Source organism: Sus scrofa, chromosome 2, assembly GCF_000003025.6.
Source record: "Sus scrofa isolate TJ Tabasco breed Duroc chromosome 2, Sscrofa11.1, whole genome shotgun sequence".
NCBI classification, from domain to species: domain Eukaryota; kingdom Metazoa; phylum Chordata; class Mammalia; order Artiodactyla; family Suidae; genus Sus; species Sus scrofa.
In genome coordinates, this window is record NC_010444.4 from 44939608 (window position 1) to 44961981 (window position 22374).

General features: G+C 38.3%; 1 protein-coding gene across 5 annotated transcripts in view; it reads left to right on the forward strand.

Annotated features, from left to right (window-relative positions):
- Positions 1 to 21396, forward strand: part of RRAS2 (related RAS viral (r-ras) oncogene homolog 2) — a 70875-nt gene extending 49479 nt beyond the window's left edge. For 2 of the 5 annotated variants that reach the window (XM_021083303.1, XM_021083305.1), the window contains exons 2-6: positions 4040 to 4127; positions 5058 to 5160; positions 5331 to 5439; positions 17964 to 18082; positions 19874 to 21396. In XM_021083303.1, the coding sequence (XP_020938962.1) occupies positions 4040 to 4127; positions 5058 to 5160; positions 5331 to 5439; positions 17964 to 18082; positions 19874 to 19961 (507 nt within the window). In that variant the 3' untranslated portion in view covers positions 19962 to 21396. The other 3 variants (XM_021083301.1, XM_021083304.1, XM_021083302.1) reach the window with 2 other exon arrangements.

Below are 22374 nucleotides of genomic sequence, written 5' to 3' on the forward strand. Positions count from 1 at the left end.
CTTTCCTGCCCTTGCCTTGAGCTGCTGCTGTCTTCCGCAGTGGAATACTGTCCTTGTTTTCCCCCACCCCGCCTTGCTTTATGTTTATAAGTGAAAGTACACACAGTTCCTATGTAGGACTGCAGTATTAACTGCTTACATTTTGTTGCGTTCTGAACAAGCATGGTATTGGAATTTCATGCTCTCTCTGTTCTTTGGTATGATTAATATTCCCCCCATTTCCCTTGCCCCAAATTATAGCACAATTACTAGATGTTGTATAAAAAGCAATGGGTTTTGTAAAAGTAGGGACCTTGTCCCTCTGATGCCTCATGAGTGATTGTTAAACAAAAGAATGAAACCAAGAGAATGAGCAATCAGCTGAAGGGTTTCAGGTAGTGAAAAATAGCACTGAATGGCGAACACAGTCACCCTGGAGGGCCCTGCCCAAACTGGAGGGCTTTGCAAACTATGTAAAGAAAGGGATGCATCCGCTAAGCAACTGGGAACCATTTACATGTTTTATAGAGAGAGGTATAATTTGTATATGTACAAAGAAGTGCACACATCTTAAATGTACAGCTTGATGAGTTTTTACATATGTATATACTGTGTTATTACTGCTCAGACCCAGAAGATATTTCCAGGTCCTGATGAAGAACTTTTATCCTGATTCACATTTTGGATACCAAGTCCAAGGTTGATCAGTGGTATGACTAGGATTGGAATTACAGTAGGTGTTCCTGGCATTAGCAAATCTTTTTTTTTTGGTCTTTTTGTCTTTTCTAGGGCCGCACCTTCGGCATATGGAGGTTCCCAGGCTAGGGGTCTAATCGGAACTGTAGCCACCGGCCTACGCCAGAGCCACAGCAACGTGGGATCCGGTTCCTAGTCTGATTCGTTAACCGCTGAGCCACGACAGGAACTCCAGCAAATCTTTTTACTTGAATAAAAATGCTAGTTCATACCATCTAACAGCATGGCAAAAACAATACACTGGTTATTATGGTTAACATTTATTAGTCATCAACATGTCTTGGCACTTTATATTCATTACTTTATTTTATTTGTTCCGTGAGGTTTTGTTACTGTCCTGTTTTACAGGTGCTGAAGGTTAGAGAGTTAAAGTAATTTGCCTCAAGTCCATCACTAAAAAGGAGCAGTTAGAAGTAAATCCAGGACTGTTCGTCACCAGAGATTGATCTTGTTGGTGATCTGCTGCCTCTAGTATCTGATACCCGAGTTTAAGTAGCAAAAATGTTATTTCTTTGTGGTAGGAGGTGACAGTTTTATCTTTGTTACCTGCACACAATGAATTTTTTTTTTTAAGGCATATTATGACCTGTAGCTTATTAGAATTATGAGAGGGAAAGGGATCTTTGGCTCTGTGACAGGCCCTGGAGTGATGTTTGTTAAGGTTTTTGTGAGGAAAGATGATGCTTTCCATCAGGATGGCTCTTTATTTTGTTTTTTTTTTTTGTCTTTTTGCCTCTTCTAGGGCTGCACACGCGGCATATGGAGGTTCCCAGGCTAGAGGTCTAATCGGAGCTGTAGCCACCGGCCTACATCAAGCCATAGCAACTCGGGGATCCGAGCCACGTCTTTGAGCTACACCACAGCTCATGGCAATGCTGGATCCTTAACCTACTGACCAAGGTCAGGGATCGAAGCTGCAACCTCATGGTTCCTAGTCAGATTCGTTAACCACTGCGCCACGATGGGAACTCCCAGGATGGCTCTTTAAAATCTACATGTAGCAAGGTTTCTTCATATTTCGAAAATAGGACACAACAAAGGTGAAATGTGGACCCAAATATCCAGAAATTTCAGCAATTAATTTGTCTCTAAAATTAATGAGTGGAATAAATGCATACCACTGTTAGCGGAATGACAAAATTCTTATAACATTAAGGTTATATTTTAAAGGCTAAAACATCCAAAGAAACAAGAAACTTCCACAGTCACAAAAAGGTAAAACGGTTATTTTAATGGCCCTCAAATTTGCTTAAACCAGCAATCCTTTATATATGTTATTTTCTTAATTTGGTGTCACAGTGGAAAAAACCCCTTTGCATTGAAAGAATTCTAGCTATTTTGCATGACTTGGACATTTGAAAAGATGTATTTAATATTTGTCCATTGTGTTTTTAGACAAATTGTGAGAGACATTTTGGCACATTTAGCCATAAACTGGGAGTAGTTGATAAAATTTAGGTTTTACAAGATGGATGCATGGCAAGAAATATTACTATGGAGAAATGCATTTCAGGAAGCTAATCTTTAAATAGCAAGCTTTATCCAGCTTTCTTGGTGAAAGACTGCTGTTTTATGTTGTTTAGAGTAGTGGGTACAAAGAATAATGTTGTCAGTTATATTTACTTTTGAAGAGGTGTGGGTGCCAGAGAGTCAGTTAAGGATTGTTTTGCTATCAGTTTATTTTAAAATGGGGATTGGGGAGTTCCCGTCGTGGCGCAGTGGTTAACGAATCCGACTAGGAACCATGAGGTTGCGGGTTCGGTCCCTGCCCTTGCTCAGTGGGTTAACGATCTGGCGTTGCTGTGAGCTGTGGTGTAGGTTGCAGACGCGGCTCGGATCCCGCGTTGCTGTGGCTCTGGCGTAGGCCGGTGGCTACAGCTCCGATTCGACCCCTAGCCTGGGAACCTCCATATGCCGCAGGGGCGGCCCAAGAAATAGCAAAAAAATAAAAAAAATAAAATAAAATAAAATAAAATGGGGATTGGGTGGTGATGGAGATGGCTTTCTACTCAAAGCTGCTCCTTTTGCTAAATTTTTAAAAATAAACTTTAAGAAATCATACACTTAAATGAAACCATCAATAGGAAAATAGGATTATGGGTACCAAATTCTGTGATAAAGTTAATCCAAACATATAAATAAAAAAAGAAAGTGTCTTTCAAAAATAAAACAAAACATGTAACGTCATGGTAGCAAACAATCAGCATCGCCTCCTGCCCCCAAACCAGGAGTTTGTTTGCTGCTCTGTTCAGAGTGCTTACTTCTGAGTAGCTTTCTGGTGTTTGCACAAGTCCCTATGCAGGGGTTGTCACTTAAGAATGATGATGTGTCCCTGGAGCCAGCAGATCCAGCTGCCAGGAGCCCTTGTCTGAAAGAATGAACACCTTTGGTGCTGGTTCCTAGCATTAAGGTGCCCTCCTCCAAAGTCATCCCTCAGATTTTGCGTTGAGCTAGTGGCAAAATAGGCTTTGAGGAAGTCAGTCAAGAGGGAGAGAGCAGAGGAGATACGCAGAACAAAAGATGGGATGTCAGTGTCCTAGTTAGTGCTCTTCTGTGTGAGGGGGGAGATAAGTTGTCTTTCAGATTCTTGTTTCTATTTTCTTTTTAAAGCCTTTAAAGAAGATTGCAAAGTGTATTATATAAACATCAGGTGGTTCGCTAAGACGCTTCCCTTCTTACTCTGCTACCATAACTATCCCCTGGTGATGAGTTCCTAAGATAAAAGTTTGGAGGCTTTGCCAACAGAAGAAGGAAGAGAAGATGAAAAGCTAACAGATATATCAGTTGAAAAATAAGTTTGCGATCCATGCAGATGGAAAAAAAAATCCTGAAAAATAAAATCCTTCTTGTTTCCTTAAGAAAATAAACAAGTCAGCTGAAAGGGAACTAAGACAAGGGCATGAGAAGAGGGGAGAGAAGATGAGGCATTGAATTGTCCAGACTTCACGTTCTGTCACTTGTCTCAAACTACATTGTTGTAAGCACTGATGCCTGCCATGTGGTTGCAAATAGACCTGAATTATAGCTTACTGTGTTCTTCTAGTTTTTCTAGAACTTCAAGTCTAGAGTCTTAGGTGTATATAAATTAATTATTAAAAAAAAACCTGCACTGGGTCCTTTATAGTCTTTTTGCATATTTCAGATATGAAAATTCAGAGATATTTAATACCTTTCTCCACTTGGAAGCCACTCTGAATAGACTTCATTTAATGGGGAATTTTAATACAATGAAAATATTTTTGATGAATTCTGGATAAGTGGGATTTGATAAAGTAATTTTAAAATAAAGTTATTTTTCTTACAGTCCTATTTTGTAACGGATTATGATCCAACCATCGAGGATTCCTACACAAAGCAGTGTGTGATAGATGACCGGGCAGCCCGGCTAGATAGTAAGTAATCTTCCTTTATTTGATTGCTTACATATCATATTTTTAAAAGTAAGCTTTGACGTTTTGCTAGGTTGTTAAGTACTACAGTTGAGATGTTAGATAATCTTGAATATAAATCCGTCTCTTTTTGTTCATTTTGAATGATGAATCTACATATTAGGCAATTTTAATATTCCTCAGTAAGTGTAATGTAAAACAATAATTAGATTGAGCTTGTTCTGATAAAGTAGCCATGTCACTGAACTTGTTGAAGTTGTGTTTTTTGGGACATTTGGAAAAAACATGAGGTTTCAGCTCTCCTTACCTTTTGACGAAGGCTAAAATGGGTGAAGTAAATATAGAAAAGCTTCAATATTTGCTAACTTGCTTAGAGTTTATAGCATGAGGCCTTAGCAAATAGTGTTTTGTGCTTGACTAAACATTCCACCTCTCCACAAAAGAAAGCCTTGTTCTTTTACCTTGTATGATCCTTTTATTCACAGAGATCAAGAAATCCATTAGCACCTGCACATTCAGTATGGTATTTGGGGGTGGGGGGTGGACCAAAATTTCTTCCTTGAATTTATAAGTATCTTTTTCAGTCCTTTCCATGGAGGAGGTAAACATCCAGGTGACTTCAGAGGTTACCCGACTGTCTGCCTAGATGTATTTGATATTTTTAACGTTGTAATTGCTATGCTAATATATTCTAAATACAAAATTAGCCTACCCTGATGAAGATAACTCTGATGTTGTCTGCCATTAGAATGTATTCATCTTTGGCATTGAGAATCAAGTACTAAGAGGATTCTTAGTACTTGAAATTTTAAAAAATTAGGCTAAATGTGATATGCTCCAAAGGTCCCACATTAATTGGGCCTGCCCTTGTGAGGAAGCCATTTTTATAAAAGGAAAACATGCACCCAGTTACATTTTTTGTTTTTTCTTTAGTTCTGGATACAGCAGGACAAGAGGAGTTTGGAGCTATGCGAGAACAGTATATGAGAACTGGCGAGGGTTTCCTGTTGGTCTTTTCAGTCACAGATAGGGGCAGGTTGGTACCAATATTCAATTGTAGGTCTCCTGTTAATGTCTAGATCACTGTTTTATTGAATTTGCTTTCTTGTTTTTATAGAAAAAGGAAAAGTAGTAAAGTACTAAAAGGGGCATGGGACTTGCTGAATTCTGATACTTGATCAAACTGATTAATTTTTGTGTTTTTAGTTTTGAAGAAATCTATAAGTTTCAAAGACAGATTCTCAGAGTAAAGGATCGTGACGAGTTTCCAATGATTTTAATTGGTAATAAAGCAGATCTGGATCATCAAAGACAGGTGAGAAGGAATTTTGCTGTTGGGAAGCCAATTATTTGTAATCATGTAAGTGAACAGATATTTTTAATGAGAAGGTGCCATGATCAAAAATACTGCGCTGAGTGTGGTGCAATGGATTTTTCAGCCTCTATCCCACATCTCGAATACAGTTGTTTAACTTCTTAACTTTTGCTGGTATTTAGGTTCTATTTTATTTTTATATAACCTTGTGTTAATAGTCTTAAGATTTGGTTGGAAAAGTTCAAATCATCAGGAAAATTTGGTTGATAAACATCACTGAGGACAGCTTTCCATTGTGTAGTCAACTATTATTTAAAACGTAGTCTTTGATTTGTGTGCTCTATTTGTAAAACTTTGTTAAAAAACAAGTTTGAAACATGAACTTAAGAGAATATTGTTCTAAGATTTAGAAATGTTTACATGATGTAGAATAAATTTTACTGCCATGTCTCTTTCAAATCTGAGTTATTATGGATTTAAGCTGATTGATCTTTATTTCAAACCAGTATAAGCTGTTGGAAATAATTTAGGATATGACATTGCTCATGTCTGAAAACCTGGAGTAAACAGTCCATCTCTTTTTTAAAAAAATATGTGTACACACACACACACACACACACACGGAACTAATTCTTTCAGGGCTTCTGAATCTAATTATATTTCTTAACTACTGCCCAGTTGTTCTTCTCAGTCAACTTTGTACCAAAAGCTTTCCACTGCTCTTCTCAGTCCTCGGAGGTACTCAAAGCACTTTTAGATGTCACTGGATCTGAGAAATAAAGGCAGAGTAACTCTGCAGGGAACCAGGGGGGTTCTGGCCTTGTCCAACTCCAACCTTTATTCCACCCCCAAATGTTTCCTGCCCCGGTTTGTCTGAAACTTTTCCATGCTGGTAGTGCCAGTAAAGGACTAGGTGGCAGGCCTGGGGTGAGGTGGGAGTCTTTTCTAGGGTTGGTGGTGGCAGATGAAGGAGAACAGGGGAGTACACCCATCAGAACTCAACAGGTCATGTCATAATTAGCTTGGGGCAAGGGGTTATTTTTAAGTCCTCTGTATATGGAGGATTGCTGGTATTTGGAGTGTGGTTTCCAATTGCCTGCAGATATTAACATGTTGTGCCACTTTGGCTTTGTCTTATACTGCAGACTTAAGAATTTTTCATCTAAGTTATTTTCTTTTTTTAAGAGTAATAGATTCTCAGAGTAAAATAAGGACAAGGTCATAGGGAATGATAGCTTTTATATTTCCTTCACCTTAAAGATAGATAGCTCGGAATATTTCTCTGCTTTAAAACATATACACAGATGTCAGGTATGTACATGCTGCAGTTCCTGTCGTGGCTCAGCAGAAATGAATCTTACTAGTATCCATGAGATTTGATCCCTGGCTTCACTCAGTGGGTTAAGGCTCTGGCGTTGCTGTGGGCTGTGGTGTAGGCTGGCAGCTACAGTTCGGATTAGACCCATAGCCTGGAAACCTCCATATGCTGTGGTTATGGCCCTAAAAAGACAATAAATAAATAAAGTATGTACATGCTGAAAAGTTCAAATGTCTATCTATCTATGTCTATCTATCTAGGGGAAAAAAGCAAATGGATAAAAACTATTTAATTTCTTGCTCATTCCTATAGATTCTCCTCTCTGAAGCATAGACACAAAGAAACATTTTGTTTCTCTCGAGCTTCATCTTCTCTCTTTTTTCTTTTTTTTTTTTTTTTTTTTTTTTTTGTTGTTGTTGTTGTTGCTATTTCTTGGGCCGCTCCCGCGGCATATGGAGATTCCCAGGCTAGGGGTCGAATCGGAGCTGTAGCCACCGGCCTACGCCAGAGCCACAGCAACCGGGATCCGAGCCGAGTCTGCGACCTACACCACAGCTCACGGCAACGCCGGATCGTCAACCCACTGAGCAAGGGCAGGGACCGAACCCGCAACCTCATGGTTCCTAGTCGGATTCGTTAACCACTGCGCCACGACGGGAACTCCTCTTTTTTTTTTTTTTTTTCTTTTCTTTTTAATTGTTATTTTCCCAATACAATTTTTTTTCTACTGTAGAGCATGGTGACCCAGTTAACACATACATGTACATATTCTATTTTCTGTCATTATCATGCTCCATCATAAGTGACTAGACATAGTTCCCAGTGCTACACAGCAGGATCTCATTGTTAATCCATTCCAAAGGCAATAGTCTGCATCTGTTAACCCCAAGCTCCCGATCCACCCTACTCCCTCCCCTCCCCCTTGGCAACCACAGGTCTATTCTCCAAGTCCATGATTTTCTTTTCTCTGGAAAGGTTCATTTGTGCCGTATATTAGATTGCAGACGTAAGTGATATCGTATGGTATTTGTCTTTCTCTTTCTGACTTCACTCAGTATGAGAGTCTCTAGTTCCATCCATGTTGCTGCAGATGGCATCATTTTGTTCTTTTTATGGCTGAGTAGTATTCCATTGTGTATATATACCACATTTCATCTTCTCTTGTAGCTGTTCTCACTTAAAAGTCATGATCACTAGTTTTTTTTTTTTTTTTTGGTCTTTTTAGGGCCACACCCACAGCATATGGAAGTTCCCAGGCTAGAGGTCCAATCAGAGCTACAGCTGCTGGTCTATACCACAGTCACAGAAACCATAGGATCTGAGCTGCATCTGTGACCTGTACCACAGCTGACAGCAGCACTGGATCCTTAACCCACCAGGGACTGAACCCTCATGAGGGCTCGTTACCACTCAGCCACAATGGGAATTCCTACTTTCTCTCTCTCTTTTTTTTCACTTTCTCATTTTTAAGCTTACAACACTTTCTTCTCCTTCCTTACTCTCGGCTGATGATGATGAATAATAATTTCCTATTTCACTGAGAAATTTCTCCATGTCCACATGCACTAACCTAAGTACATGTGTGCCCCATCAGTTCCGCTTCTCTCCACTTACATGAATAAACTGAGCCTCTCTGACCAGCCTCTCTGGTAGGCACTGGAGCCCATCTGCCCCTCCTCAGCCTCTCACAGGCATCACCCCAGCAGTCGTTCCATCCAGGGGTTCCATTTCTCTCCTGGGTGATCATTCCTGTCAGCATGCGTCACATGCTTCAGTATTCTCATCTTTTTTTTTTGGTGGGGGGGGTCTTTTAGGGCTGCACCTTCGGCATATGGAGGTTCCCAGGCTAGGGGTCCAATTGGAGCTACAGCTGCCAGCCTACGCCAGAGCCACAGCAATGCCAGATCCGAGCCACATCTGCAACCTACGTCACAGCTCACGGCAACGCCAGATCCTTAACCCAGGGAGCAAGGCCAGGGATTGAACCCGCAGCCTCATGGTTCCTAGTCAGATTTGTTTCCGTTGCGCCACCACGGGAACTCCCGGTACTCTCATCTTTAAAAGAAAAAGTAACCATAGCAAAAACTCCTTAGATGTGTTATCTGCACTTGCTCTCCACTTCCTTTCCTTTCTTTTTCTTGCTGGCACTGACTTCAGGCATGCAGCCCTGGTCAAGGTCACCACTTACGCAGATGTCAGTAACATTGGACACAGTTGCTTATACTTTCCTTTTTGAAACACTTTGTTTACTTAGCTCTGGTTCACCGTTCCCTCCTCCCTTTGTTGTGCTTCCTTGTCTGTCTCAGGTGTCTTTGGGCTCAGGCACACTTTTCTCCAGGCCCTAGATATACAAAGACAAACATGCCTTAACCCTGCTAGCCTTTAGGCCATACGCTGTACTAAAAGTTTTTTACCTTTTAAAAGTCTCTTCAGGAGTTCCTGCTGTGGTGCAGAGGGTTAAGAATATGACTGTAGTGGCTTGGGTAACTGTGGAGGCCTGAGTTTCATCCTTGGCCTTGACACAGTGTGGGTTGAAGTATCTGGGAGTTGCCACAGCTGTGATGTACATGGGTACCTGTGGTTCAGATTCAGTCCCTGACTCAGGAACTTCCTTATGCCACAGGTATGGCTGAAAAAGAAGAAAAGGTTTCTTCAGAATTAAAGGTGCTGTTCTATAATGTCTTCTCACCCTTACTTGCTCTACCAATGAACCTAAAGAAGCCACAGGCATCCCATAAACATTTCGTCCCACAGTTTGGAAATGCTGACTTTTTGGTCATTTCTTTAAGTTCAGTAACCAATCTGGCTTCCTCTTAGTTGCTGACCAGTGTGGTCTTTTCTCCCTTTGTCTTAGGTATGATCTTTTGGACTTTCTCTGGTTTCTCTTACATAGCAAATGTCAGTTCCCCATGTTGTTTGTTTTTTAAAATATTTTTTAAATGTTGATTTACAGTGTTGTGCCAGTTTCTGCTGTACAGCAGAGTGACTCAGTCATACATAAATACACATTCTTTAAATACTATTTTCCACCATGGTCTATCCCAAGAGATTGGATATAGTTCCCTATGCTATACAGAAGGACCTTATTGTCTATGCATTCTAAATATAATAGTTTGCATCTATGAATCCCAAACTCCCCATCCATCCTGCTCCGTCCCCCCTTGGCAACCGCAAGTCTGTTTTCTATGTCTCTGAGTCTGTTTTGGTTTTGTAGATAGGTTCTTAAGTGCCGTATTTTATTCATTTATTTTCTTTCTTTTTTTTTTTTGCTTTTTAGAGCCACACTTGTGGTCTATGGACGTTCCCAGGCTAGGGGGCAAATCAGCTACAGCTGCCGGCCTACACCACAGCCACAGCAACGAGGGACCTGAGCCGGGTCTGTGACCTACACCACAGCTCATGGCAATGCTGGATCCCTGACTCACTGAACGAGGCCAGAGATCAAACCCACATCCTCACGGATACTAGTTACTAGTTGGATTCGTTTCCGCTGAGCCACAACAGGAACTCCCTATGTGCCATATTCTAGATTCCACATATAAGTGATATCCTATGGTATTTGTCCTTCTCTTGCTGACTTAACTTCATTTAGTATGATAATCTCTAGTTGGATCCCATGTTCTTTGAAAGCCCAACCCTGGGCTTCAACTACCACTGCTCCCAAGATTCTGAACCCATCAGGGAGGGGAGATCAGCCAGAAGAGGCTTTGCCTTTTTTCTTTTGGCTTCTTCCAACCACCTCTTTATCCAATATTTATAGAACACTTTCTGGGCACTGATGACAAAGCAGAAGAAAAAATAAAGTCACTGAAATAAAAAGAGATCTGTGGAAGATGAATGGCGTTGTTACCATATACCTGGGCCCTTAGAGATACATTGATTATTTTATTTATCCTGTCAGAGGTGTAGGAAGAAAATATAGGTAAATGATTTGCTTGCCCTTGCTAAAATGTAAACATAGGTAAATATGACAGCATATCGATTCTGAAATTTAATATAGCAGTTGTGTGTTAGCTCGGACTGTGGACTCCATGGTAGCTCTGATTTCAAGTTCCTTGTCCTTGACTCAGGCTGGTCTAGAAATGGACTGTTTTTGCTTCTTTTGGGAACCCCCCACCCCTTTAATCTCTCCTGGCTTGCCTTAATTTTCCCTTTTTCTTTCCCCCTTGTTAGTTTTTTAGTTTCTAGGCCACCATTAATTTGAGAAAGGAGCCTGTTACATTACAATAATAGATGCCTAAGTGTACTAACACCTAGTCCTCTTTCTGTTAGTACCTGGACTGCAGGGTGCTCCTGCAGCCTCCCAGGAAAAAGAACTCCCTCCCCGCAACACAGGGTAAGGGTCTTCTCTGGCCTTATTTGTGACTTGTCTGTATCCGAAAGGCTCTGAGCCACTGAATGTGAGTACCATGAAGGCTTCTCTCTTTTGACCACTAAGTTTTGTTCATGTTTTGTCCTTAGCACATAGAACAGGGATACACATACACCTAGTATACAGTTGCTGAATGGATGGACCAAAGCATCTGTGAATCAATATTTGGTATTAATATGGTGATTCTTTCTATGTAATAGATATTTTTGAAAAACAAGTTTTGCTTCTGTAAACTTAGGGATGTGTCGAGTTAATAAATAACCTAAGTGAGTATTGCAGATGTTGTGGTCTACTCCTATTAAACCCAGTTTGTTTAATAAAACTGCTCTCATCATTCCTATTTTGCTCTTCTTTATTTAGAAATATGTAGTACTAGATAAACTCATTATTGTGGATTTCCACTAATATTCATTTGTACATTTTTTTTTTTTTTTTTTCCTTTGGGTCTTCTTAGGGCTGTATCTGAAGCACATGGAGGTTCCCAGGCTAGGGGTTGAATCTGGAGCTGCAACTGCTGGCCTCCACCACAGCCACAGCAATGCCAGATCTAAGCCGCATCTGCAACCTGCATTGTAGTTCATGGCAACACCGAATCCATAACCCGCTGAACAAGGCCAGGGATCAAACCTGCATCCTCATGGATACTTGTTGGGTTCTTAACCGCTGAGCCACAACGGGGATTTTTCATTTGTACTTTTGAACTGAGTCTCACTGGAGGTTTGCAAATGTAAATCAGAATTTCTTGCATCAGGTTCACCTTGGTTGTTTAAAACAAAAACTTTTCTGGGTAGCGCTCAGACCTACCAAACCAGAATATCAAGGCTTAGGATTTGGCATCTTTGTAAAATTCTCTGGATTGGGACACCTCTAGGAAACTTGTTTGAGTAGCTTTCAGTCTTCTTTTGATTTCTGTGTTCACAATGTTTTAGCTTTTTGTTCCATGCGATGTTTTTTCCTTTGGTGGTAGCAATGCTATTTCTGCTTCTCAGTTAAAAGTATGCTGCACCAGTGAGTTTCTGAGCAGCTTTGTATGTGGTTAGAGATTTCTTGACCAGAAATGTGTGTATGAACTTTGCTGACCTCGATTCCTGGAAGACAGTGATGTGAGAAAATGCTCTAAAAATAAATAAATGAAGCACATCAATAAACAGTCTTAGCAATGAGTGGGTTTTTTTTTTTTTTTTTATCAGCTAGACCATTAATTCATTAGTTTTTCTTAATGGTAGAAAGATAGGTCATTCACTATTTCTCTCTGGCCAAATTACCTTATGTAGGAGGGTTAGGGTGAGATGGCTCTCTGAAGAATAGTTAAGCAGAACAAAAAGCAGAATTCTTAAGGACTATGTTTCTCTCCCTCAATCAAATTACTTTATATTAATAAAATAAGTAATAATTACTGAGATAGACACATCTCAAAATTTTATTTTCACTTTTCTTCCTATATGTTTTGTCTTTTACTTCAAGATGTCCTTACTTGGTCAGACTCTATTTCCTTAATATATGTTTGTTATGTAACTACTATATGCTCTTCAAGGCTCTGAGTGTACAAAGACAACTATACCTTGCAACCTTGCTACCAAAGGAGAAAACAAAACTAAAAATTGTGGTGTAGTGTATTGTGGTTTTTTGCTGTTCATTATAGGGCATTCCAGGACGCTGTTGTAAAGACAGCACTAAGGGGAAGTTTTTGATTTCTTGAGCCTTGAAGTATTGGTATGAAGCAGATTACGAGTGTAGAGATGGGAGAGAAGGAATGACACCCCAGGAAGAAGGAACAGACTTTTTGACAACACGAGGGTATTTTTGTAGGAAGGAATTTCAAGTCAGCTTAAGATAGGAATTGTCCTTTCTAAATTGGTGGCTCTGTGAAGCTTTCTTTCCTTACCTGGCTCTCTTACTGTTAATTGCTTGCTTGATTTGATTGATTTATATTTCATAGGCCTTGTGGTACATGTGCTGTTTTGAAGACAGGCAAGGTAAAATTTAAAATTCCATTAACTTGGATATATCAGTGCTGTGTAGGACCTGCCTGCCATTCTTTTGGAACTCAATAGGGTATATAGACTGTTATGAAGTAATTGTTAGATGTACATGCATTAATATAAGGGCCTAATGCAGTTTCATTGAAGCTGCTTCTGAATTTTGAGAATGTAATATCAAATTAGGAGAACAAACGGCCTGAAAGGTTTAGAAGGGAATACTACCTTGACCTAAAATAGGGCCAGGAATAATCATATCTAATCTGCCAGAGTGGCAAAGCTTGATAATTCTGGGGATATTGGATAGTGCACTGAGAAGGGTTTTGTTCTAGTAGTGGGACAAAATTGGCCCTAGACAAAATGCTGTTCTGGTACGGTATAACAAAAAGGATCAAACTTTCCAAATACTGCATCTCAAAAGAAAGCTCAGGAATATTTATAGGAATACAAACTATCTAAAACCCAGTAGGTTAAAAATTGGGTACACATGCATCCACTCAAAAATTATCAAGCATATAAAGAAGCAGGGAAATATGACCCATAATGAGAAAAAAACAGTGAATAGAAATACTCTCAGAAACAACATGGGTGATAGAGTTGGTGAACAGAGAAATTAAAACAGTTACTATAACTGTATTCCATATGTTCAAGAAGCTGGAGGAAAGACTGAATATTGAATATGTTAAGTAGAGACATGGAAAATGTAAAAAGATAAAAATCAACTTCCAGAAATTAAAACTACAGTGTTTGCAATGAAAAATACACTGGATAGGATTAAAAGCAGAAGTAATGTCTGAAAAGTTTCTAAATTTGATGAAAACTCTAAAGCTCAACAAACCCTGAGCACAAGAAATATGAAGAAAATTAAAAGGTGCATTATAGAGAAATTGCTTAAAAACAGTGATAAAAGAGAAAATCTGAAAAATAACTGGCGGGGGCGGGGAACACATTGCTCCAGCGGATCAGAGATAAGGATGAGAGCAGTCATATTGTTTCTCAAAGGAGGTGATACACGGAAGATGGTGGCACAGCATCTTTCACGTGCTGAGAGAAAAAGCTGTTGCCTAGAATTCAGTATCTAAAAGTTTATTTCGAAAAGACTTCTCCCAGGTATACAAAAAGTGAAAGAATTTATTGTGAAAAGAAGGAAAACCATACCCAATGGAAATCTGGATCTAAACAAAGAAACGAAGAATACTTTTACCTGTTATATGGGTAAATATAAATTACTTTTATTAATTAAATCTCCTTAAAACATAATTGGATATTTAAAGCAAAAATAATAACAAGATATTGTGAGGTAATAGGTAATAATGACCAAAAGAGCAGGAGAAAGAAACAGTATCGTTAAAAGGTTCTCAAACTATACATGAATTGGCATAATATTATTTGGATCAGGTAATGATGAGTGGAAAATGTATAAACTCTAAAGCAGTCATAAAAATAACATGATACATAGTTTATTAGCCAACAAAGAAGAAGAATTATAAACACAATATAGTTAACTGAAAAGAAGGCAGCTTTTGTAAGTAGAACAAGAATAAATGGGATGATTAGGCAACAAATTATAGGATGACTCAACTGTATCAATAATCATGTTAAATGTAAATAATATAAACACCTCAAAAGGCAGACATTGTCAGGTTGGATAAAAAGCAAAGCTATAAGAAATAAACTTTCGACATAAAGACACAAGTAGGTGAAAGGTACAAAGGATGATGTAAGGTAGACCATGCTAATACTCATGAAAAGAAAGTTGAAGTGGCAATGTAAATGTCAGACCAAGTAGGTTTTGGAGCAAAGAATGTTACCAAGAATAAAGAAATTAATTCGTTGAGGGAACTTAACAATCCTAAGTTTATTCAGGTACCAAAGAACAGCCTCAAAATTCTTAAAGCAAAAATTGAAAGAACTGCAAGGAGAAATAGACACATTCGCACTTATAGTCAGATGTTTCAATGTCTCTCTCAGTAATTGAGCAAGTAGAAAGAAAATCAGTGAGGATATAGATGGTTTGAACAGCACTATTGAGCAACTCATCCTAACTGATGTTTAGTGAACATTCCACTCAGTAGTAGCAGAATACACATCTTTTGAAATGGGAATGGGTCATAGAACAATTTTCAATACAGTTAAAGGGGTTCTAGTCAGATGGTATATGTTCTTTGACCACATTGGTATCCAAATGGAACTCAGTAACAGAAAGACACCTAGAAAATCTCCAAATACAGGGAAACTAAGATACATTTAATTAACCCTTGATACAAAGGAAAAAAAGGGACATTACAAAGTATTAGGAAGTGAATGATAACTAAAGCAGCATATCAAAATTTATGGGATGCTACTAAAGAAATGTAGAGAGAGAAATTTATAGCATTAAATGTTTGTATTAGGAAAGAAAAAAGCTCTTAATATGGTGGCTGTCTTCCACCTTAAGAACTGTAAGAAAAAGAAAGCAAATTAAAACCGTAATAATCGGAAGAAGAAAGGTAATAAAGATAAGAATGGAAACCAATGAAATTAAAAATAGAAAAACCACAGGAAAAGTAAATAAAAAACCCCAAACTGGTTTTCAGAAGCTCAATCAAGTGACAGATCTAATCTAGCCAGAATGATCAGATAAAAAAAAAACAAAGATATAAATTCAGCAGTGGGAGAAATAACCTCACTTCAAATCTTAATAGATACTTAAAAGATAATGAAGAAATACTGTAAACAACTTTTATACCAATAAATTCAACAAGTAGATGAAATAGACCTAGTCCTTAAAAGGCACAAACTACCAAAGCTCACTTAAGAAAAAAATAATCTGAGTAGTACTGTATGTTAAAAAAAAAATAAAAATTTTTTGTTGGAAAAACCTCTCCTCAAAGAAAACTCTAGGCCACTTTTACCAAACTGTTTTTGCCAAACCTATTCCAGAAAGTTGAAGAGGAAAGAATTCTTCCCAACTCATTATATGAAGCCAGTGTTACTCTGATACCAAATCAGAAAAAGACATAAAGCTACAGCTTGATATGTCTCTGAAACATATATGTAAAAATTCTTAATTAAAATTTTAGTAAATAGGAGATACCACTGTGGTACAGTGGGTTAATAATTTGACCTGTCTCTGTGGAGGCACTGGTTTGATCCCTGGCCCAGCACAGTGGGTTAAGGATCTAGCTGGCATTGCTGCACCTGTGGCATAAGCCACAGATGTGGCTCGAATTTGATCCCTTGCCCGGAAACTTCCATGGGCCAAGGGTGCAGCTGAAAAAGGAAAATAAATTTTTTTTTAAGTGAACAGAATTCAGTATATGAAAAGAACAGTGTATCATCGTACAAATGGAGTTTATTCTATGAATACAATGTCGATTTAACAGGCAGAAGTGAATCAGTATAACTCATCGTATTAATAGACCAAAAAGGGAAAAATCGTATGAACTCAATAGATGCAGAAAAAAAAAAAAACCCATTCGACAAAATCCAGCATCCGTTCCTGATCAAAACTCTTTATAAGCAGAATAGTGAGGAACTTTATTAACCTGATGAAGGGCACCTGCAATAAAACCCTGCAACTAACAGCTTGCTTAATGGTGAAAGACTAAATGCTTTGTCCCTAAGATCAGAAACAAGTCAAAAGTACCCCCTCACCACTGCTGTCTTGGAAATTCAAGGCAGTGAGGTTGGGCCAGAAAAAGAATGAAAGGGAGCCATTTCAGCAAGGTAACAGCAAAACTGTCTTTCTTTATTAGCAAGTAGCATGATTGTGTATGTAGAAAGCGTATGGCATTTATTAAAAAGCAAACAAACCACCTGGATAAGTGAGTATAGCATATTTTCAGAGACTAAAATAAAGATACAAAGATTATTATTCTGCTTTTGCAGAGAAAAATGTGTATCATTGAAAAAAGATGAGAAGAATGTTGGTTCTGTATGGGTGATAGTTTCCTAAATTTTGTTTATTTTTTCTTTTTGCCGATGTATAATTTTCTAACTTTTTGTAAATGTTCACTCTCATGGTAGTGACAGCAATGAAAGTTATTTTTTTTTTCAGAAATATAACTTTTAAGCTCCATAATATAAATATAAATGTAACAGTGTTGAATATTTTTAGGTAAATATCACTCTTCCAACCCCCTACATTTAAAATATATAGGGCATTTTACTTATATTCAGTTAGTGTTTTCTTCTGGCCTGCCGTTTTATGTGTCATCAGCAGTGCCACCCTCCCCTGCCTACCTGCCTTCATCTCTTCATGTAAGGCAGACATTGTGAGGGTTTGTGGTCCTATTCATTATTCGTTTTCCCCACATATTTATTGAGTTTACCAGGTCCTAGGGAATGTGGACACGAAGAGGACCCCGTGACTTCTTGAGGCTTGCCCTGGTCTCCATCCTTACTCACCGCTTGTTTTATCCCAGCCATTCTTGGCTTTCAGTTCCTGGAACTTGGAGTGCCCCTACACGTGCCATTTCCCTTGTCAGGAATACTTCACCCCGCCCCCTCCCAATTCCATACTCTTTGTTTAGTTCTTGGCTTACCTATCACTTCCACAGGGAAGCTCTCCCTGACTTCTTGCCCAGCAGGGCTATAGACTCTCAGAGCACCTTGTACTTTTCCTTGCCATGATTTATCACTGTTGTATTTAATATTTTAAGTAATCACTAGACTGAAATCTTGCTTCTGTCCTGTGCTGAGTTGTTGTGCAGAGCTGGGCTTCATCCCTATGTGTTGAGCTCTTAAGTCTCCTGGTTCATCTCATAGACGAATCAGCTTGACCTCTGGCTGGAATAACAGCGCAGCCTGTGGTCAAGGATTAGGTGGAGCAGATCTGATTGTTAATACTCAAACACAACTCTTGGAATTTCAGGTAACGCAGGAAGAAGGACAGCAGTTGGCACGGCAGCTTAAGGTAACATACATGGAGGCATCTGCAAAGATTAGGATGAATGTGGATCAGGCTTTCCATGAACTTGTCCGGGTTATAAGGTAAGCAAAACAGGTTTTAGAAGTTTTAAATGTTTGAATTTGACAGGTAGTCGCATTATGCTTTTGAAAACACTTAGCCGAGAAAAAAATTACCATTAAATGTTTAGTAAGAAAGGAAATTGTATGTAGGGGTGATTCTGTTCTGAGAAGGAATGAATTTTTGACAGAGTTTGTTACAATTTTTAATTGTATATGTATTCTAGTTACTTCCTACATAAAAAGCCTAATTTTATTGTATTGAAGTAGAGTACATATAGGGATTCCGAAAAGCATCTGTGCAGCTTCCAAAGGTGGCGACGACAGCAGCAAAGCCTTGAGTGTTAACTTCTGCCAGATCCTGTACTGAGTGCTTCACGTGATTGTTACATTTAGTTCTCTTCACAGCCCAATGATAGCCCCCCTCTCAGATGAGAAACCAAGTAGAGAGGTTAAATAATTTGAACATATTAAATGGCAAAGCTGGCACTTAAACCTGGCACTTAAACCTGTGTCTGATTCCAGAACATGTGCTCTTAGCTTTGCTTCTTACCTACTCCTCCCCGGGTATGAAGAAGCCAGGTAGTAAGAATACAGCAGTCTCACAGGGCCGGAAGTGTGATGTCCAGACTTCATGGAGGCTTTCTGTTAGCTGGCCTAAGAGGTCCCTGTGGTACAGAAAGTGTTAATGAGTTCCAGGAAGCTTGAGGTGATAAGTGAGGCCGGCTGGAGCTTGTGTGTGTGAGAAAGAGTAAATTGCTTTAGTGGGCAGGGTTTGGTTTTAGGTCTTGTGGCGTATCCCCACTTCACCTTCTGTTCTTAGATTTTCTGGTTTCTCTGCTAGCTAGTTTGACAGGTATATGAAATTAGTTTGTATTAGTTGTATATCTAAGGTGACATCTTGAACTTTTTTTTCAAAGCCCCTTACCAGGGCATCTCTTTGTGAGGGGGAAAAGAAGTGATGATTGTATTTTTATTTTTCAGTAGTTTGTTAAAAATCCAACTTCTGTTATTTTTTCATGAGCACAGAGTTTGGGTTTTACAGAATGAAAAGATTTGGGAGGTGAATGGTGGTGTACAACATTGTGAATATATTTAAAGCCACCGAACTGTACACTTAAAAATGGTTAAAATGGTAAATTTTGTTATGTGTATTTTACCACTCACATGCCAGTGCTCTCTTAAAATAATGTTTATTGCTTTTTTGAACTATTTTGTCCTTAGTTTTGATCTTTAGAATCAATCCATACCCATCAGTCAGTCAGGAGTGAAGAGTGGGTAAAGGAGACTTTTTTATGCCAGATACTGTTAGGCATTTGAACATAACAAAATCTTCTTTAATCCTCAAAGCAACTATGAAAGGTAGAGTTTTATTTTTATTATCCCTTCTAAAAAACTGGTTCAGAGGGGTCAACCAGCTTGTCCAAAAGGGACTTGTAGCTACAGAGTGGCAGAGCAGGGATAGGAATGGCATACCTCATAAGGCCAGGTCCTCTGTGTCCTACTCTAGTGATGGATATTCATTCCTATGGATACCTTGGAGTCATGGATTGCAAACTGAAAGGAACTTAGACGTTATTGCCTTCGACATCTCATCTAATTGAAGACTCGCCTATAAAGGAAACTCAAAGACAGCTTGGCTTATGCTCATGTTGAAGTATTTGTGCCTGCCCCCTGCCCCAAAGATATGTTTTGATTCTCTAGTTGAAATTTAACATTGGAAAGCCTATGCAACATTCTCGCTCAACATTAACCTGCATTTGTAATAATGTATTACCAAAAAGACAATTATCTGTAGATTTTTCTATCTTACAGGAAATTTCAAGAGCAGGAATGTCCTCCTTCACCAGAACCAACACGGAAGGAAAAAGACAAGAAAGGCTGCCATTGTGTCATTTTCTAAGAATCCCTTGAATTTTAGCTACCAACTGCCAGGAAAAGCCCTCATCTTCTTCTCTCCTTACGGTTTACATCATGTTGGTACCTTTCTAGCCTTAGACAAATGATCACCGTGGTAGCCTTAGATCAAGATGCTGGCTAATCTTTTCTATGAAGCTAATCCAATGGTCATTTCAAGACAGATTTAAAGGAAACACTAAGGCTGCTTCAAAGATTATCTGATTCCTTTAATATATATATATATATATATATATATATATATATATATATACACACAGACACATTCTTTTTTAAGGGCTTACTTTTAATAAGGATGAATCAGTTTTGGAACCTAAGTTTTGCCAAGCCGAAGTCATAGGTTGTGAAATAACTTTTAACTTCTGGAATCATATTGCCTACTGTTAGTCTAAATAGAACCATAGGGAGTTTTTTTTTTAATGTGAGTTTTTGCCTATCTCTAAAAATTTTGATGTCAATTTTAGTTAACCTTAAATACACTGAATTGAATCCATAAAAGTGAGACATCTCAGACCTTTACTGACGCTTACAGACTTTGTTTTCCAGTGGCCAAGATACCAAATGCCTCTTGTATTTATAGATTAAAAATTGTGTGTAAAGCCTTTACTATTACTCCTATTCTTAAAGATAGTATTCTTTGTGGCCAAATATTTGGACTCATTCTGGACTTAGGCGTTTCACTGTTATTGGTTTTTTAATTTAACTCTTTTCACAGCCATGTTGAGAGTAAAAATAAATAATTTCTGTCTGTCTTCCTTTTCAAGTATTTCTGGATAAGGGATTCAAAAAACTAAAACTTTTTGTTTGTAATATAAAATATGGAATTGATCTTTCCAGGGTCAGAGATGATTAATGTTTTTGCTATATACTTTTATACATTATTTTCTTATCAAACTAGTTAACAAGTATTTTTATATGTTTGTAAGCAAATATGCTTTCACAGCATACCTTGTGTATATGTAAAGATAAGTATTTAATTCTCACTGTTCACTTTTAACTGACAAAGAAAAGAACGTGAAAACTACAGAAACTGTGGTAGAACCTTACTTGCTGTTCCGGTCCTGGTTGTACCCACCTTTGGCCAGTCACATAGCTACTCAAGAGACCTTCCCAATAGAGTACAACAGGATGAGAAGCTGAAATCACTTCCGATAGCCCCTGCTAGATACTGACTGTTATGTCAAGTAGTAAGTGGTAAACCTTTTAATGACAATTAGTATAACTGTGGATGGCTTATGATTTTGTTTTTACTTCTGTGGATTGTGTTTAAACAATTCAAAGTTATGTTCTTGATTTTGAGATACTAAGTGGTATTGCACAGTTGTCACTTTATTGAATGTGTACAACAGTCCCATGGAGTTTATAAAGCGTACCCTTGTATAGCTTCAGGTGCTAGAATTAAAATTGATCTGTTACCACAAGATGATGCTTGACGACTTGTTATTTTGGTGGTTTATTGAAGGAATGAGTGTCGGAGGAAACTTATTTTAGTAGCACTATGCCTTTTCCTTAGGATTTGAATCTAAAGTTCAAGACAGGTTATTTAGCCGCTGAACTTGAAGTGAAATGGCTTGGTGTTTTTAGTGATTTCCTGAATATATTCTTAAGTCAGTCTTTCTTAAACTTTTTTTCTGTGGTGTGCTCTCACAGAGATTCCAGCTGTAGAGGAGAGAGGAGTGTGAATACCTGCACATACACCCTCTCTGAGGATGAAGCCTAGAACAGCTGAAGCAAAGTAAACAAATTTATTTGAATGCTAATTAAAATTACTGCTCAGGGAGCTACCACATTTATCCTGTGGCTTCTGATGCTATAGCTCTGTCCTTGTGAGTACTTTCAGTTGGGAAATTTATTTATCGTTGGTAACTTTAGATAATGAGAGACTATATAATATTGAAATTTAGTGGGAAACCTTTTATTTTATTCTGAATAGATGATTTGTAGGAAAGCAGCCTAGAAATTAAATTTTGATATCTCAGAGTACTTTTTTTTCCCCTCTGTGCTTCACTTTGGATAATTTTTATTGCCACATCTTCAAGTTCCCTGAGTTTTCTTCTGTAGTTGTTTAATCTGCTGTTAATTCCATCCAATGAATTTTTCATTTCTGACCTTATGTTTTTTCCTTTTCTTCTGTAGAAGTTCTATATTTTTAAAATATATTCTCTTTCTTTCCCTATTATGTTCTTATATTTTTCTTATACAGACCCTCTCAACTGGTTTTTCAAAGAATTGAATCTAATGCCTTATCTGTTGTATGTAGTGAATTAACTTTCTTGTGCATCTAGAGTGGTTCTAGCTGTGTACCATTCTTGGGAGAATTAGGAAATTAATCCCTCATATAACTTTCTATAGGGCTTAATTCTCTCACAGAACCCTGGTTGAGAAAGGCTGCTTGGAAT